Here is a 21,740-nt window from a genome sequence, read left to right on the forward strand (position 1 = left end):
AATCATAGATATGTTCGATGCGGCAAAATAATTTTTATTACAGGGTGGTGTTGTTAATATTATATTAGGGGTCGTGTTTATCTCTATTTTATGTATACAAAGAGTTTTCTGTTGTTATTTGAAATTGACTAAGGCACCGACTTTTTAATTTTTCAAAATGTGTTAATTCTTTAGTTTTTATGGACCGAAATTGACTTTAGGATTTATTCCGTCTAAATAAAATACAACATCCCATATACCGAAAGTGAATTTTTGGTTTCTAATATTGAATGGAAACGAGAACAAAGTCGTAAAAGATTTGGGTTTTTTAGTCTCCCTTTTTCTATTATAACAAATACATTCGAAAAGTATATGAAAAGTGAAAACGGATATTTTATATTTTCGGTATTTTTGTGGACTGTTTGTTTCGGTAAAATTATCAAATTAGTGATATTTTCAAGTTTTTATGATTGTAAACATCAGTGGTGGATGATGGGTATGTTTACAAAGGATCAGAAGTAAACAGAAAAAATTTGTTTATTTATCGAATTCTTGTATTTGTTGATTCCGAGTTTCGTTTTTTTTTTATTTGGATAAAATATATTTTCGCGTAACCTGAATGCCGTAATTGTAAGACATATAGTTTGTGCCAGACTAGTGAAACCACGGAATAAAAAATTTCTATGAAATTTAACTGTTAAGTGTAACGTTTACCGACAAATTTCATACAAATGGTTTTCCGGTAAGTTTCATTGTTTACCGGTAAACGTACAAATTATTTACCGGTAAATTTCATACAAATTTTTTACCTGTTGTATTGACAATTCTACGAAAACTTAGTTTGTTCCACACTAGTGAAACCAAACGGTAAAATTTATTAATGAAATTTACCGGCAAAATTTACTTCTACCGGTAAATGTCATACAAATTTGTAACCGCTTGGATTCACTATTCCTCATTTCTTCCTCAAAATGCTTACCTATTCTCCTTCTTCACATCATCATAATCAGACTGTTTATCTAAACGACTTTCCAGTCGATTAATATGTTGTTGTTTAGCATCTAGCCGCTCCTCGAGCCGTTGAATTTGTGTATTGTGTGATTCCTGTAATACAGTTAACGCACTTCTCAGTCTTGATATTTCTTCCACTAACGCCAAAATCTGCAATAAAACAAAAACAAAACTTCAGTTATTTTCTCAATAGATATATCAATGTAAAATGTAACACATCAATCATACAATGTTCATATCCCGTAACGCGATGATGCACAAAACGTATCAGTTCAATTGAAATTTATTGATCATTAAATCAATTAATATAAATAGATTTTCATAGACGGTATACTGTATCCAACAATGGGTGATAAATGAATTATTGCTTCTTAACACTGGGTAACATACAATTGCAATTAAGCCAAATCAATATAAATCTCTCTATCGTGCACCAGATGTGGATGTTACGTCTTGTTTTCGAGTCGGGATGATATTGGATATATTGAAATCTTCCCGTAACATCGTACTCTACGTATGATATTATATTTGAATGGATAATTAATATATATCAATAATATTCCGTCATAATATCTTGTGCCATGGAATTGTTATTGTCTATTATTTGGCAGGCCCAAACATACATAGATACAGTATGTACGTACACACAAAACATTGGAAAATCTGAGCTATTCTACCTCAGCTATTAAACATCATCTGAATTCAAATCGATGAATTTCACTTGATACAAATAACTGACTGTGTGTATTCGATTCATTAATTTCCCGTCTTTAAAACGATAAATCAAAACCTTGTAATATATTTTGGTAATGGATACAATTTCGACTCCTTCAATAAATTTTCCCATTCCCGGAGTTCTCAATTCTAGACAATCAAATCGAACATTTGAAACCATCTAATTTCTCAATGGCATTTTCCTTGCCAATTTTATATTATGCTGTATGGCATTGGTGGATGGGATATATTTCAACTCTTCTTTTTTTTAATAGGGATGGCATGAATTTCGCTTCCTTGTTTTATGTGCGGGAAAATGTTTGCCAGTTTATCGAAAATGGTATATTTTCCCGAAGTAATCCCATCTTACAGACACGATTCGGTCTTCTTTCTGAATGTACCAACTAAACTACCAAAACTCATACCAGTCAGTCATACAAAAACAATTAATATTTTGTGAGGTTTCCAATTTTGATTGGAAAATATTATCCCGAAATGGGATGGGGTAGGAAATATTGCTTCGAAATATTATACTTCAATGTACATATAGAAACGTATGTACACATATGCATCACAGAAAGTCATACACAACAATAAAATGAAAATTTTCTTCCCCGAGAAAATATTTCCCCAAAAAAAACCTCAACCATCTCCCGCATTGTATATATCATTGTAGAAACCATATCGCCGTTATATAAATTAGCTCTTATAAAACGATGTTCTCTATATCCAATTCGTCTAATGTGTGTTATAGCATAGCGACTCATCCACGTGTATTTTCGAACATTTTCCGTGTATATCTTTTTGCGAGAGGTAGTGTTTTTTGGGGAATGCATATAAAATGTTTGAACGATACGGTTTTTCGGTGTATCTATCTGTCTATATATCTAGCTTTTTTCGGTGTAAATGTATAGATGGGGATTCTCGGTGGAGGAAAATATTGCTCATCAATTCCATGTTTTCTCGTCTTTCTCGTCTTTTGTTTTGCATCCATACAAATACGTAATACACATTACATTATCCATTTTACCTCTGCGTAGATATGTGAAACAATAGTCAAAAACCTGACAATAATAAATCGCAAAAAGGCAAATTTTTCTGAATAAATATGGATTGAAGCTTTAAAATTGGGTGTATGTATACTTTCAATACAAATGATGATCTATTCCACATCTATAATACATACATTATACGTCTAGTTGTACGAATTGAAGGGAATTAATACGGTAATAGAAGGTGAGGAGCGATTTTGATGCGGGCTTTTATGCGAGGGGGTAATATATATTGAAATATACAGATAATTGATTGGGATCGTAATTTTACATTAAAATATAGAAAATGATGAAGGGTTTCGATGTTAATTATTGAAAATGAAATTGATGTATTTTCGGGAAAACATTCAAATGAAATTGTATCACACTGTATCAAGCCCGTTCATGTAGGATTTTTACCCTCCCAATGTTCTTTTCTACACATTTCGTACGATACGTTATGCGAAAGGTTTCCATATGTTTCACACCGAATAATAACCGGGAAAGACAGACAATATTGATATTTCAGATTGTACTAATGAAGGTAGATTTTGATGCGACTGACTGAGCATAACAATGGATATTTTTTGTGTCTTAAAATCGATTAATGACCATATGCTGAGCTTTTCAATTTTGATTTTTTATTGTCTCCCGAGCCCGAAAAACTTTGTAAACTAAAGGCACATGGAAATTGGTAAGGCAAGGGAAGAGATGTATGTTTTTCGGAACGGAATCAGAGAGTTAATTCAATTTACGATTGATTCAATTTCCGCACACATTCGTCGAATTGTAACTGTTTGTCTGATAGTTTCAATTCGTAAAGGTTGTATCACGTACAGCGTTCGGAGATAATAAATTCAACACAATTTTCAGCCAAATCACCAGAACCGATGTTTTAGTCAATAGATGCGAATTTCTATAATCAAAATTGATATGCACGGCATTGTTTCTTCTGCACGCTGGTGTGCCATCAAATAATATTACTCTGCTGCTGATGATATCGTTTCCAATACAAAATCAACTGAAACAATCAGTGGAACTTATAAAATCCATCAACGTGATTGTTGTGCTCTACATTTGATAATACCTCTATCAAAATGATTTGTACAAATTGAAGGAGAAATATGTGTTCAGTTTAGTCGGGTAAAATATTCTAAATTGATCGTTTCCTTATTTCGATAAGCTAAATGTATCCACAATATATATTCTGTGACGTTATAACGACATTTATATATACAAACTCTCTATATATATCTACGTACAACGTTGTTACGTACTTGAAACGTTTTAATGTGCCGTTATTGTTGGATGAGAAATTTATTTTACATTTTATTTATTAAGCTTTAATTTTCAATGACTTACAATATAATCGCAAATGACACACAGCATCAACAACAATAAAATCAGTCAATTCAAATACTGTGGGAAACACATCATCAATAAATGTACGTACATAAACAAACAACAAGATTATTAACAGCTCTGGGCACTGGGTTGTTTCACTGGGCACAACACTTCAACAAATCTATCTCTCCGACTAGAGCTGTGTGACAATATATATACGCATTCAATAAATAAATCAATTTTAATAATTCGTTTACAACGGACGATAATTTACGTATATCAATGCGGTTTAGTAATACAGAAAGGCATGTTCCAAACGGTGAACAAATTACATTTTATTGTACAATGGTACACACATGGTCGGGTAAATGCGGAGACCCAGAGAAATTATTTCAAATTAAAATACATTTTGATAGAGGCCACTTACTCTTATTTTCATTTTGAAATGTATGAACAGATTTAGATTGATTGTGTTTTTTGTTTTAAATAAAAAATAAATTTATATATCGACCGGATGCACAGGCTGAATTGTGTTCAGTGGATTTTTTAATTTGAAGAAAATTGTGGGAGAGAAATTGGCAATTTGTTATTTCTTTCATTTCAAACTTTTAATTCAATTTAATTTTTATGTTAAATTGATCATTTTGATGACACGAAGTTTTCGTTTTATCGCATAAAATATCCATCACACAATTCACGCAATTCAACTGGTGAAATCGAAAGAAATGTAATTGCATCAGTAATTAAACACATAAGACTGTATATATCTCTCAAATCGAAACCTGCTTCTCTGTACAGATCAATAAACCCTTGCACAGCATCCCATAACAGTCATATTTATTTACTTCAAGATTTCAGTTCTCTATCTGAAATATCTCTTCTATTCTATCAATAGAATTGGAATTCTTCAAAATGATTGTTGAATAATGCGTAAAAATCTTCAAATAATAAGCCTGATTGTTCAACAAAAGCGTTCAATATAAATATCTCGAATGTTTTTTTCCGTTTGTTTATTCATTTATTTATTACAAACGAACGACAAGTACCCCCCTAAATAGTTTGTCATGTCAAATATGTTCAATGATTTTTTTTTCATTTGATTATTTTCAATTAAATGGAACGCAATGGAGAGATTATCGAGCACTTGAGGATGCTATATGGACAATTGACAATTTTTTTTTAATTTTTATTTATTTCATTCTTCCATTTGAACATCTATCGTCATGTGTTGTATTATTCAGTTTGTTCAGTTTTTAGAATGAATGGTAAAACTTTTCTGAATGGAATGGAAAAGGAAGAAGTGAAAGGAGTATTTCTATTATCTCAATACTCAATATCATTTCCGTAGAATCAGAACGGTGAAGAGTTTAAAAACAGAAAATTCAATGGAAATTGTCAATTTATAGTTTAACTACAAAATGATGAAAATCCCAATAAAAACCAGTTAACTAACACTTTTAGTTAAAGCGACAGTTATATTATCTAGCCGTAGGAATGGCAATTCGTTATAATGATTCAGTCGTAACATAAACAATAACTGTTTCATAGAATTCTGTGAATTCTATCTACCAACATACATGAGATGGTGTAACACCACACCACCTATCGAATTTCAATTTATATCTCAAAAAGCGAATCATTCCAACTTTTTTTACGACTTTATTAAAAGCCGGTATAAATGAAGGGTTTTGTATCCATCAATATCAGCATTTAATGGTTTGGGATGTTTATCGTGAGCATTATACGATTTGTATACACAGTGTCTATATACATCAGGTGATATCATGATACACGGGTAGCCATATATGCTCAAATAAAAGCACCAATTTAATCACACATCTCCAACAAAACCGGTTATTGATACGAAATCTGTGTAGACAAAGCTAACACAAACTTTTAGCTGCAATAGCTCCCGTATTATTTTGTGTTGTTTTTGTCCCCATAATTGAACAACCCTTATCAAATGTTTGGAGATGTACACACAAGTGTATTACATCTTAACAAATGTTTAATCAGGCTGAATCCAATCAATAGAAAATGGGATGAGAAAATTGTTTAGGCCATGGAATCTATAAACGGAGACATCATTATTTTCGTTTCCAATGTTTGCCATCGAAAATATAATGTTTAGGTGTAGTGACTGACGACGAACACATAAAACGAATATCGCATCCATAAAGATGTGGATCTGTCGGTGTGCTGCCGCACCATGTTAACTTATTATAACGGGAGGATAATATAGTTACACATAGTTTTGTGTGACAGGACGATTTTCTCATTCGAGACGATATTCAATCAGATATTTATACAATTTCGGTAATATTAGATGTGTCAGGGAAATTGATAATAAATTAAATCATGTCTGGGAATTGCAAAATCGTCGTTTAGTTTATTGGAATTTATGTTGTAATTTGGGTTGATGGCTCTTGCGATGGCTCAAGATTATAGTTCAACGTTTGAACACAAATTGGATTCGATGAGTCCTCACTGTTTGGGCGAGTGTATTTCTTGGAAATCGATTACTTTTAACGATTTATTTACTTTGCATGTTTTAATTGAATTACGATTTTAGGTCATATGCTTGATAAAATGTCTTCTCATTCGGCATTGGCGCTCATTTTATTTGCAATAAATTAACAATTTCCTCTGATTATGTAAACTCCACCTATATTCCAAATTTTTGTTTGTTTTATCAACAAAATGCGAACGTTTTAATCTCTGCAATAATCACTTAACTACCAAGCATTCGGTTCTTATCGTAAATAATGTGGTGGTGATAAATAATGAACAGAGGATGTTTCACAGCTTGACGGAAAACAAAATCTGTTACCTCAGAACAAGCAGTACAGTATGTCCACACAAAAATATGTTTATGAGTTCTCCGAAAAATAACTTCTGATATGGGTCTGATTGTTAAAGGGTGCCAATGCCGGTGGAAAAAATTTTTCTTTCGAAATTTTTCGAAATCTCGAAATAAAAATCCAGAAAAAGAACCTTTTTATGAAACAACCTGTCTTGCGCGACAAACAATTTTATCAATAACATGTTATCAATTTCGATAAACGAAAATCCTTTTCAGCACTCCACAGAACAATGGAATTGAGATGATAAAAGTGTGCTACAGCAAATAAAGAAAATCTCGTTAATAAATCTCTGATAAGGCAATTAATTATTTCGACAGCACGGAAAGAGTGTCATTACGGCAAACATCCACAATAAATTCAAACAAAATCAAACAAATCAAAATTCTTATTATCAACTGATGTATGGGTATGGGTATATGTGGATATAGATCTGAGTTGTTCAGAGCGCCATTTTCGTATGAGTTGTGTTCAGTTTTTTTTTATTACTCCCATTTTTTTCTCTCAAAAATGTATCACAAAACACCATTTTAGATTTTATAGATATTTCATTAAATCAAATAATAAAAAATCGCAGAGAAATATATTTATAAACTGTGTCATCCATAAAATTACTATCTGGTGTTTATCACAAACAACCTACCTAGTATATATATTGCAGTGTTAGATGAAAATACACATTTCTGATGGAATCATACACATATCTATCTAATATAGATGTGAGTGTGCATCGTTTAGATATTTTAATGAGGCGAATGTACAGTGTGTGTTCAGGTATTTTGATTTCATTTCAAATTTATTGCTGTAGGTGATTATAATGATTAAATTAGTTGGAACATAGCACACATCACATGGAAAATCAAATATCTATTTTTATGTACATTTTGAAATGACACTAATGTTATTATTGTTAATTAAGTACTGGTGAATGTGAACATACAATATGTCTGTATACGCATGTTGTAGTCAATTCAAGTATATATACTGGAGAATAATACATTTTTTTCTGTGATTTTGTGATGTCGTTGATGTTCGTGATAAAGTTATATAGATAAAAGCCATATAGTCGTCGTCTTATGATATATTTTTTTCGTAATTAAATTATTATTTTTTTTATCTATGGGAGCTTTAAAAAAAGTGAACTCCGTATTATCTATTATGCTAATATTGTATGTGATTTCAATTTGATAGATTTATTAATAACAGACAATTAAGGTTATTTCGAAAACAATTTGATTGTACTATCAATTAAAAACAGTTACACACACAGACAGACAAACACACAGATCATCTATTTATGAGCGTATAATTGTATGCTATTTAATTGCACAATATATTTGTTTTATTGTACTCAGATATTCGCTTTTCCTGCGATCTTTTTTTTTGTAAACCAGATTATTATCGGTTCCGTCAAATATATAAAATCATTCAATCATACAATAAATTCCGAAAACAATAACATCTGATTACATTGTAAATGAAAAGAGAATATATTTTTTCTATGGGGCATCAACCCAAGTAGCTTATACACAGCAACAATTTTTCGGGGGTAAAACTTTTCCGCGGGAGATTTCATCATCTTACCCAATAAATGCTTGACTTAATTTTCAATAAATTTTACAACTTTCAACGTAGACGAACAATGTTTTATAATTACAAAAATGGAAATTTCTCATTGAGTAATAGCACCAAATCTATATATTTAAAGCGTAGAACGTTTTATTTCCACCACCAATTCAAAACCAGCTTTTTCTGTGAAAGAATAGACCGCAAAAAGAAAAACTAAATATTTTCCATACATACCCTTCTCGTCATAAGTAAAATTGATTGAATCAAACAAGATGAAAATATCAAAAAGCCATCTGTTGAAAAAGTTTTCCATCTCCAGAAACTTTTCATTCGGCAAAGAATATATACTTTTCTTTTACAGATAAGTACTAGACATTGAAAATTGTTCGGTTGTTTTACATTTTTGGAAATTCAACGTTAAGTTGGTCGAAATGGTAAAAACACCACCCCCTTACAATATTGGAATTGAATGAAAATTTCCGAGTTTTTACAATGGATTTTAAATGAAAACATGAAAAGCTATTACAGGTTTCTCGTGAATTGCATCGTCAATCATTAATGAAATATTATTTTATTGAAAAATGTTTCTGATAAATGATTTTCCGGTATTAAGAATTCGGTTACGTTTTGTTACCGGGGGTTTAAAACATTTGTGTGTGTTTCGCTTTCGACTTTAGTTACGGTGAAGTATTTTGGAACACAATTTAGTGAACTTTGAGAATTTGTTGTAATTACTTTTACCTGAAATTACTTATAAAGTGGTAGTAGGTGGTAGTAGTCGGTAGTAGGAGTAAGATGCCTAAGCTATAGAACATCATGTGGGATAATTAAATAAATCGAACCCATTCATAACGTACACCCATTCCCTGAAGCTTGACATTAAAATAACAGAAACATTCTCCCCACAAAAATCATCGTCAACATCGTCTGAAGCCATTATAACCGTTGAGGGACTATAACGTTATGGATGCGGTTTGTTTTTTTCAATTCCAACATATTCATTCGACTATACGTGTTTACTGTGTCATGAAACAGAAATATTTTTCCATCGAAATGACTAAATGTTGAAATGACAATAATAAAAAAATCTCTTTATCTAAAGAATACGCTGATCCGGGACTCTCATCCTTTAACTTCACATACAATATTTTTGGTTAAGCATTTCGTAACAAATGTTTATGCCAATCCTTAGCGTGTATTTGAACGGAACATATGGATCCCCAATTTCTGACTGATATTTTTTTTTACTCCCAATTCAAGAGATGTGTATGATTACGGGTACACACCCTTATTCTCCACGATAGCATGACCATCATAACGAATGGGTTATAAGGACGAAGCTCTTTTTGTGCGTTTTTTTCCATCATCTATTCTATTTTGCTTACATTTTTACTGGTGATACATACACATAACTCGCCTCGAATTATTATTATTATTTGAAGTGAGAGAGATGAGGGAAATTCATTTTCGTATTTTATAGATTAATACGTGGATGAATATAGACACCAATGGAGAAGGTTCTTTTTATGCGATAAAAAGTTAAAGGGTTTGTTTGAATTCGACAAAAAAAAAATGGAAAACACAAAAAATTAAAAAAAAATATTTACGGTTGCCATCTCTATATATATTTGGGCTTGCAAAGTCTCGTTCCTCCGGAACCAAAGTCCCCAAAAATATGAATGATGATGAGGGACACATAACATTGAATATAATGCAATACAGAGAAAATGGTAATATTTTCGAAGAGATATGTGTTCTTTGCCTTGTTTTTTTTGTGTCGTCATATATTTTATGTAATATTCAAATTTCGTATATGCCCAGACAATTACCACAGAGAAAAAAAACCCTTTTACCCCATAACACATTCTCGTCCCTCCATCTCCAATTTGGGATTATGAATAAATGCAATTTACCTTTTTTTTCTGCTACTCGTTTGATATTATTTGGGGGTTTTGTTGTGTTTGTTTGCTGGTTGGAAATTTGTTTGCTCGAAGAATATAAAATTGATACAAATTGGGAAATTCATTTGTCAATCTCATTGTTTCGCTGTGTAATATGAAACACAGAGGAAAAAAATGCCACAGCAAGACAATAAAAACGACGAAATGGTAGCGCTGGAGATGCAGAGCAAAAAAAATGGATTCAGCAAAATGTGGTTTCGTTTTAAGTATAGCAAAGGGAGATGCTTGATGTAACTAAATTATTAATAATTCAATCATACCGACTGTACGGTATCCTAACAGTCCGACTGCATCGACGGTAAAAGCTGAATAAATTTGAAAATTTTAGGGCAAAATATTAAGTCTGCTGGACATAAAATGACAATAAATTAAAATTCAAGAGCTTCAAACAAAAAAGGAACGATATTGGCTGAGTCACTCAATACATAATTTAGATCACTGTGATGACTATTCCCATACAAAGAAATCTAGTAAAATAATATTGCCAACAAAGATCCTTTTCCCAGGACATACATCGTTGTTACGACCATGAACCATAATGTAAATTCATTCAGCCTATAATGCGAATACACAACTCGGAACATAAATATAGAAAAAAAAAACTATATACGCGACCATGCATACACACGATTCTTCTCTTCGACACCCATAGATGTGATACAAGAGCCATCATATAAGCCATCACTCTACCAGTCATGAATTTTAATTATTTGATTATGGGCGACAGAAACAGAAAAATGGGTTTTAAAAGAATTTTTATGATATATATCTTTTGCATATCATAATAATAAGGGTGTAGTAGCAGCTACTACACCACCGAAGAGTTATAGATAGATATATGGAATCCGGTTCTCTATATGTCACACTATCCATATTTATCGTACAGATGCATAAAGATGTGAGTGAATATATATAGGGATTCGGTAAAAATCGGGGATTGTGTGTGCGGAAAAAAAGAATGTGAAAGCATATATACCAGCATGGGGGGATGGAGAATGTCTATGTGGACGGGGGAAAAAACACAATTTTTTTTCATCACTCGAATTAAAAATTATAAGAGAGCAGTCATTATTTCTGCAGAAGTCATTAAATATTAAAAAGTACTATCAACTGTGTCGGAACATTGTGTGTACAGGATATGATAAAATTGAGATATATTTGCCGCAATCACATAATTTTTTTTTTTGGTTGGATACGATGTCGTTGGTTGTGCATAAAATATGGTGGAATGTGTCTAACGATCATATGAGTACCAGAACATATGCAATATTACTGCAGTAAAAAGTGATATACTCTTGGCCGCACTAATGAATTGATGTACTGTACTGAATATTAATCAGTTGTTGAACAAATGAATGAGAAAACGAAAGACATCAACCGATGAAAGATTGGTTATTGACGGTTGTAATGAGTTTCAGTAGTATTAGATTAGGTTTAATATCACTGCAATGATATTGCAGAACCGACTTACTACCAATTCACCATTATTCTTTCATTGAACCGCTAACAAACATGCCCAGTGAATTTTATGCTTCACAATTAAATTAAACATTCGGATAATTAAATTCCTTGTGCTTTATCCTCATCGAAAGTTGGTTATAATTCCTAATAGATAAATTCAATTAATACTCATTATCCTCTTTACATGCTCCAACAATGTCGCACAAGAACGAAAAGATAATTTAAAAAAAAATCGAAAGTTTGCCGTTTGAAAATTCAATCGACGCATTTAGCGCCGTCTCTGACAAAGCACACTGTTCCATACGACAAAATGTAACATTTTTCCTTTAAAATTAATTAATTGAATCAAAATAAGGGATTACACACGGAGTATCTCCTCTCGTCCCCGAATATATTTATAGTAGATCTGCACATACACACAGAACTGAATGATGGGAAGAAAATAACTTAAGTCTCCTTTTGTATTTAGTCATTGTATTAGTATAAATAATTCCAATCAAATTATCCAATCATTCGGTACATTTAATTCTGTGTCTTAGTCCTTCTTTAAATATCCGTGCACATTGCAAAATGTATAAAATGTATAACGTTTTGTGTGTTGTTGCTTTTTCTATGATGAGTGTGAGGTTTTCTACAGATTTTGTGAAAAGAAAATTTGTTTTTCAATGTTTCTGGTAAAATTGTATATATACCATTCGGAAACGTAAACGAAAACGAGAGTTGCGCTTCAACGTACACCGAGTAGGGTGAGAGAAATTTTCCACTTTTATACTCCAGAAGTTCAACTAAAATACACTTAGAACAAACATAAAATTTCGGATGTATAGCACAACAAAATACATATAATCGGCGAATAGTAAAATTCAGCGTTTTAGTATTCAGACATTAACTCTTAATGATAATTGGATTTAGATATTTACCCATTTTCCATTTTAAAGAATATATTCCAAGCTTTTCGGTAATTCTCATTATGCTATTGAAGTAAAATGGAAAACTTATGAATTTTCTCTTAATTTTGGTGTACATACACGTAAATAGGGTGGATACTGTCTGTGGTTTCGATTCATTTCCCTAATTTTGCGAAATTTTCTTTTTCCTTCGCCACAACACAGAATATGTATGCACATACCAAAGATTGTGTTTTTCAAAATTGTTATATTAGCGATAAATGGAAAGATAACGATTTCATGTGTAATGAGTAATACGTGGACTCGACGACGACGACGCGATTAAAAACAATGAAAATTTATTGCCATTTTTTTATGAAATCGCAAATATTTAATTTTATTATTTTCGTCTTTTTTTCTTCATTAAATTAAAATCTTTTGATTTCTCAATGAAAATTGTCATGATGCAGTGGTAATTAATTATAAAAGATAATCATATAGGCGTTACAAACTAACCATATTGTCAACGAAAATATACATTTTTTCGCTGAATATATAGCTAATAATTACGAACGAGCTTTTACGACGACATAGTTGTTGGATTTCATTTGAAAAAAAAAATTATTTTATTTATCTGGAAATAAAATAATTTTATTTTATTAGGAAGCTATCTGGTAGTTTTATGAGTCTGAGCGATCGTCACACGGTTGTTATTATATATGCATGATACGAGCGTACAAATATTTGAATGTCGTTTTATTTAACTGGAAAAATATATGTGTCATGTGGTTCATTGTAACACATTTCGTGTTCGGTTCGATAAATAAAGAGGTGGTCCCCCAAGAAAAATCTCGATCAGGCGTTGTCTTATTCTCTAAGCGTTTTTTTTTTTATTAATGACGAAAATTGTTTGTTGGATCTGCGTAGATAGTATCCCATTTCCGTTTAATTTCAGCTTAAAAACATTCACCAAAAATAATCAAATAATAATTTCGATTTGAGTATAATCAGATTCGTTTAAAAAAACTCATTAAATCGCCAATATTAAAGCAATCAAATCAAACCAACTTAGCATGAAAAACAACCAGAGCACAAACCCTCAACACAAACCCCCAACGAAGGAAAAAAAAGTCCTAAAATCAAACCATAAAATCTCAACAATTTTTTCGTCTTCCAAAACCATCCTTCATTCTAAGTGTTCTCCTCGCAAGAAACACTTTTTTTTCTACTTAAATCCATTTAAGAGTGATTTCTTCTTCCTTATTTTGCGGCAACATTCCATACACAACGTGGCATATAAAACCTATTGAATTAATTTTAAAAAGATCATTCAATTAGGACGTTCATCTGTTTTATTAGCAGAAGAGGCAATCTATAGATAAACATATCGGACGATTTTGAGTATTTTTTTTTTCTGGTGTGTCCTTTGTGGACTCAAGGGTATAATTTTTTCCCTTCGTGCACCCTTCGTCTTATTTAAATTGCACAGAAAAAAAATTAAAGAATTTGTTAGATATAAAGTGTAGATACACAACACAGATTTCAATGAAAAAAAATTGTATAACAACCCAGAACTGAACGACATAATATCGACCTTATAAAATTGAAGGAATCGTGCATGATTCGTCGGCATAATTTTATGTGAATTTTTTTTTTCGATGTTTTAATTGGAAATAGAAGCGGAACGCTAAATAAAGAAAGTTTGAAGGTACATTAAGCAACCCTCGTACACTGTCGATGGTTGTAAAATACATAGACAGGAATAAAGTGTCTTTAATTGTTTAATTTAACAAACGAACCGTGAAAATTACATTGGCTATAAATGATAATTGAATTATCTATAAGCAATTTGAAATGTTGAATGATTAGGGTGGGAAAGTTAGACAATTTCTGTGCGTTTAAAATGAAGTGTCTGACTGACTAATTCATATCAAAATCCAATGAAACATGACAGACTCCTCAAAACCATCGATTCTTTGCGTACATAGAGTTTCCTTTGACTTGGTTATTGATATTTATGTAGCATTTTTCGTTTCGTATGGCAACCGATTTTACATCGGTAGCCGTACATGCAAACTTCCGTCTCTAGCTCAATTAATCACATCGATATAATGAAACCCGCTTATCTCCAAACCGTGTATGTATTTCAAAACACCCTACCATTCACAGTGATATATACATTGTAAAGTTCATCATAAAATGTGTACACATACACACACTACACACAAAAAGACCCATTACCCCGAATGTTTCCCGCCAAACGACTGATTACTCTTCTTCGTCTGGATCCCCCGATTAATATATATACATGTGCCGTACATGACATAAATTCCATACACACCACATTCATATTATTTGTCTACCCTTTTTATAAAAAAGAGCCGACCATCATATTTTCGAATTATACTCGGAAAATACTTTTCTCTTAATGGTAAATTGGTAGATACAAACGATTTTCTACATCCCCATCTTTTCGTAAATTACTTCGTTTTCTGTATGATGTGTGTTTGTGTGCATGAATGTGGAGCGGTTACCTCCGTATTATTTGATTGAAAAACACATTCAACTGAAACGTATTCTATATAATGCTTACAGTTATTAATATCTAGGTCATTAATAATCAAACTTTGCATTCAAAATTGAGAATTATAACTGAACAAAAATTCATTTAAAATTTTCATTTTATACATGACAGGGGTGGGTAATATGTGTACAAATATCGACTCTGGGTTTTAATAAGGAATGAAAGGGAGTTGCTTGCTACAATTTATACAATTTTTTATTTTAAATGTTATTTTGAATATCTGAATCTGAAAATATTATAAATTGGACATGTCAATTGCATTTACATGCTCAATGGCAACGGAAATTTTGTTTAGAAAATTTAAATTTTCGAAATGAATGCGGTCGGATTGAGAAACAAAGGATAATTGCTAACATTTGGAGAAAATAATCAATAAATTGTTTACGCGTTCCGTCTATCGCATTAACCTTACACAGACGGCTGGAATATCACAATTGCTTCAAATGATCAAATCTGTTTTTTTTTCATTTTTGCTTTAAATTTTCGAAAGATCGACTCAGAATCTAGTACTTCATTTGTTCTTACACACATTTTTCGTTAACAAAACACACTAGCAAGAGTAAGTTGCTTATATTTGTCATTGGTGTCGATAACAGATACCTTAAAAACGAAAATTTATACTCACGGAAACAACTTGCTTAGATTCAGTAAAAAATGTATGGCTCACCTGAAAAGTAAAAATAAGAAAAATCAGTTTGTGATAACTTTTAGTAACACACAACAAGTTAAATAAACTGGCTTGCCCTTAGCTTCTATTCTGAAGCCATCAGGCGAACGCTGATAAAATTATACAAATTCAATAGGATTGTCCTATCTACACTTTAATGTTACAGTAAACTAATCAATAAACATGCAATCACCCAATATTTACCAACACACCGAAAGCCCATTAAAAAGTCCTCCTCTCTTTCATTTCTAATTTGAAATATAACATAAATAAGACAAGGGCTTAATTTACATTCACTAAATGTATATTATTTTAAGTCGTTTCCCGTATAACAAAATACGTATATGCTGTAAGCATATATCTTCCACACGCACAAAAACCACCCTCTTATTTCGATCAGAAAAAGCCTACTTGCAACCCATCAAAAATCATCCCAAGTATCTGGAAAAGGCCGCATTAATCCGATGTCATTGATTTCTGATGCTTCAAAACATTTCTCCCCAATTCAAAAACATTATTTTCTCTTATTCTCTCTCACACCCATTTTACATGTAATATACTTAAAAAGCCTATACCCCCAAACCAGCTGATTGTAAAATATAAACTCATACCAAGGTAAATATACACAGCAACAAATTAATATTACCCACCCAGTTCGAACTTAAGTAGTTGAAACGCAACATCTCGAACGTTATACAACACACGAACACAACTCATCATCATCCATCTACCCATCTGTGTATCTCTGTGTGTATATGGCTTGGCTGAGTTATACATTATTTTAACATTTATTTTTGTTATATATTCAAATTGGGAATAACAGAGACGATTGTACGATACCAATACCATCTTTTGGTTTTATAAGCCATTGCTACCGAGCCAACACCATCACTCAACCGATTCTATACAACCCATTCAAATATACATATCTATAAACAACCACCTCATACCACCGAATCTGGCATCTACTCATAAAATTTTAGACAAAATCACCCATACCATAATTATTGGCAGCCACACTGTGATGGCTCTTCTTTAAAGGAAAATGTTAACCCTTTTGCCAGCACACATATGTATCCATACCACGTAATATTACATTGAAATTCCCTTTGCAGAAATTTTAATGTTCGTACTTGGGTGGTGTTATGGATTTGAGTGTATACTTATAGTGTGTATGCGAGGACATGTGCGTAAGCGGAATATGTAGGAAATATTCGATGGTAATATCGGATTGGGAGTCGATGGAAAGTCTGATTTGTTGCGGAATGATTTTTACCCCTTTTTTCTTTGTACATAATTCTTCTATTGTATTGTTTATTATAACATAGAATCAAACTGACTGTATGTATACATTTGATTCTATACGAGTGTACTCGTATAATCTTTAAACATTGTCCCATTTCACAGTCATCATCTTCGTCGTCTTACATTTCCCACCTACATTTTGCCGTATAAATCAATCCGAAAAATATATAACACACAGAGACAGGCCCGGAGAAGATACATTGTATTGATGTTGATTAGTAATTGTCATTTGATATTAAAATTTGAATAATTTAGAATTTAATTTCTGCCGAAGGAAATATTTTGCGAACCAAGGCATTTCGGAATGGAAAATTTTAATGCAAAAGAGAGAAAATGTCGAAACTTTATCCTTCGATTTCAATATGGTAAAATTTTCATTTAATTTGTTTCAATTCGATTAAAATGTCAAAACTCGTAATCTATAAATTTTGTGAAAACACAGAAAGTTTCGACAATTTTTGACTTAATAAACATGGAATGCAAAAGGCATTTTAGACGATGGATGATTATATTGGATTTTTGGGTTTGTTTTTCTTTGGAAAATGGAAGCAGTAATAATATGTTAACAAATAATTGATAACTGAAGGAAATGATGAACACAGTCTCACAGTCGAATAGATTGTTCGTAAAATTTAAATCACTTAATCCTTTGATCCTCCGATGAGGTACAACACGTTTTTGAACAAATAATTTACTAACAAAACTCTGTATTAAGCTGTGCATGCATTTGATTCCTATCAAATACTGTGATCTGTATCAATAATGTAAAACTCAGCCAACTCATTACTCAAATAAGCCATTGGCTAAAACATTATTGTCACTCAAGTATAAATAACTCGGCAGCAAAATATCGAGCCAATCATTCAAATTGCAATTCACGAAAATTCAAGTTCCTTTTACAATGTTGATGGGATATTGTATCTAGCGTTGTTTTGTGACCTGTTTTTTTTTTTCAGAAGAACATTTTCGTTTACCAAGTTTATATGAATACATAACCCAAATCGATTGATTAGTATCGGTAATTTATTTATTTTTGCCTGTACGGCTGTTTACAAGAATTAGTTTTTTGTTTTGCCAAGGTTAATTTTAGTCACGCGATTTTGGTATTCATATAAAATATCCGAGACCTTGCTGCTTTGATTGAGATTGGATGGATATTCACATCGAAATGAATCAAGAAAGTTATTGTTTTCTTACAGTATACGTAACTGCACATGCGAAACATAGACGTTGTATGGTAAATCGAAGCTCTGCGAATTGAAACAAAATTTGGTGGTTTATGTCTGGAGACATACTTGCAATTAAAATGAAATTTCCAATCTGACTCAATTTCAAACCATTCACAATGGTGCAATAGCATAATTACAAGCAATTTGAAATGAGACGAAAAATCCTGACTAGCATTGAATTGAAAGCATCTCAAATCCCCAAAATTAAAATTCATTTTTAAAATAAAATTACCCGGAGAACAACCGACAGGGATTACAGAAAAAAAAACGCACCCACCAAAATCCTTTCTAGAGGATTTCTGAATCGATACGAATTTTGATTTACTGTTTTCATTTAAATTATCCAACCGTTTTGTTTGGGAGATGCTTCTCTTTTGTTTTCCGATTTTTTTTTTACGTGTGTGAGTATCATAACGTGTGGTTGACTATAGTTCTGTACAGCCATTTTCACAGTTGTCTTCTGGTTTTCTGTGTTATTAAAATAAACCTCGATTTCATGTTATTATGCTAGGGGGATTGTCGTACAATTTGCGTGTACTATATGCAGAAAACGGCTCTATCAATAATCTGACTAAAGTTGTTTTCATTCTTTTTTTTTATTTCGCCGTAATACTCGCATTGTTCGGTCGCCGTTACAGATCGATTCAATTCAACGATAGGCAATCATTTCACAAATAGAAGATTATGGCTCGGCTTTTTTTTTTGGTCGAGGATTACATGATTTTCGATGGAGCAAGTTCACAATTTCCAAGAGTTTAATTTAACCTTTTAATTTCGGTTTTTGTGTGCATCTATACACTCACTCTCATTCTATCTTCTTCCGATCCCTGTTGGTTATCAGAAAGAACTCATCTTCGTCCTCCATCTCCACTTATACATCCATACATTGTTGTCTGTTCCACATTTTGATATTTATTATTAGAGGATTGAATTGAAAGAATAATATTATTATTCGGCAACCCTCCTTTTTTGTATAACCATAGGCCGCACTGAAGGTATATTAAATTCATTTTTTTTTTCTCTTCTTTTCCATTGCAAAAAGAGTTGGAATGAGAATTATAAAAACAATTGAATGAATTGACAATGAGGACGGAGATGTACCATAACACACAGCACCGAAAGGAAAAACGACGAATAGAAAATGCAAATTTTCCAGGTTCGGTTATAATAATTGAATGGTGTTGTCGAATGAATGTGAATGTGTATATAGGCTATAGGCTACATAGATGGATACATATATACCATAGGCAAGACATTGTTGTTTATAACACGATGATGAAAGATTTTTATATGAAAATATTGGGTGTATGGGGTGGGCATGTATAAAAGCCTATTGTTTTCGGTTATTATGGGAAGAAGGAAAATAAATAAATTTATTAAAAACGAAACGATAAGGTGTTTATTACAGTTGATGTTATACTTATCTCGGTTTTTTCGTATGCAATACACTCTCACTGTGTATAGAGGAGACGGTTTTATTGTTGGCATCGGAATAATGCGAAAACATTTTTTTTATTAAGGGTTGAAGGAAATAATTTTATTTCGTTGCGGTGATGATGATGAAGATTCGGTATTCATCTGTGCGGTGTTTTCGTTTCGGGGGTGGAAAGATAAGGTGCAACCGATTCGATTTGAATGGATTTTGATGGGAGACGGACATCCGAATCAAATAAAAAATATAAAAAAATTTGTTGAGTGGTAACAATAGCGGTCACAAATGAAATGAAACAGTCAGCAAAGATGTTGAAACTTTGTTTACACATTTTTTAGTGAAATTGTTGTGCACCATTCACAGACCACTAACGAACACCGTTGAAACACCAAATATCACAAATTTCCATTGGCACAAACCGAATTCTCTCCTCAACGATTTGAGTGTAACTACAAGTGTAAGAAAAAACGTAAACTTTGCCCAACGTGTCACAAATTTGTGTAATTCCTTGTAAATATCCCATCAAATGAAGGCCATTAAATATACTTTATACTTTATAGAATATCGACTGAGGTATTATGGGATGAATAAAATGGCTAAGACGAGAGGCATAACTTCCCAGTTATATTTATGTGTATAAACGTGGCAATCAACCATATTTCGAAAGATGTAAAATTTCTTGTTACGACATTGCCGATAATATTATATAGCCTCTTTTCTCACTACACTATGGCAAGATTACATAATAAAATCATAGCTGCCGGCACCATTTCGATTTAGATGACGATTTAATAAGTTTGAAATGAGATTTGGTATGGATTAATTAAGCCCTACATATCTAACAACTTTCTATAATGTATATACATGTATATTACGTCTTGTTATACACTCGCAGCCATAGCATTAACCGTATATTGAATATTTTATTTTGCTGATGGGAAATGGTGAAAAGGTATTGATTGGAGTTTTCTTGATGAAAATGGTAATGTATACAGACAGGAATTTTAAAGGAGATTAAAAATTATGATCAAAGGAATATCTAATGAAAGTATAATTTTTTCGATGGGATAGAGAGAGAGAGAGAGAGAGAGAGAAAGAAATTTAAAAAAAAACCGACAAGAAGAAAATTTCGTTTGAAATTACATTTTTCGTTACAGACGAGCGACTTTTCATATAAATTTTTTAAATTTTTATTTTTCATTTCAATTTATTCATTTGAACATCACGGAGCAATTTTTTTTGTTTGTCCGTTTATTATTTATGCATTCAAAATGACATGGAATTTTGTGTTTGTCGATTTAGAATACCATTGGCGATTAATTACATTACGCTAATGCACACACATGAACACACAAACACACTGAATTCATCGACTGCATATATGTGCAGCACATTCATATACATATAATACAAAATCCAGCTAAATACAACAGGTTGTTCAATTGTTCCTTTTAACTGCTTCCGTTAATACTCCGCACTGTGTTATTAACTAGATGCTCCGTACAATTATATGTGTCCGTGAATAAAAATGAGGAGTAGAAAAACAACAACATTGTTTCGATAATGTTGGATGGTCGGACGTTTTACTGGATTTTGCTACATGAACCGTAACCATTTTACGTATAGGAAATTCTTTTGGTTCTTTTATCGGGGGTACTGGGTACATTTTTTTCATTGGTTAAACAGGTGAATCATTGTCATAATA

At 32.0% G+C, this 21,740-nt stretch overlaps 1 protein-coding gene across 5 annotated transcripts in view; it reads right to left on the bottom strand.

The window, feature by feature from the left end:
- Positions 1 to 21,740, bottom strand: part of LOC119077633 (homeobox protein cut) — a 121,688-nt gene that overhangs the window by 24,116 nt on the left and 75,832 nt on the right. For all 5 annotated transcript variants that reach the window (XM_037184847.1, XM_037184848.1, XM_037184849.1 and 2 more), the window contains exon 3: positions 959 to 1,140. In XM_037184847.1, the coding sequence (XP_037040742.1) occupies positions 959 to 1,140 (182 nt within the window). The remainder of the gene's footprint in view (positions 1 to 958; positions 1,141 to 21,740) is intronic.

This window comes from Bradysia coprophila, unplaced genomic scaffold (assembly GCF_014529535.1).
Source record: "Bradysia coprophila strain Holo2 unplaced genomic scaffold, BU_Bcop_v1 contig_24, whole genome shotgun sequence".
In the NCBI taxonomy this organism is placed as follows: Eukaryota; Metazoa; Arthropoda; class Insecta; order Diptera; family Sciaridae; genus Bradysia; species Bradysia coprophila.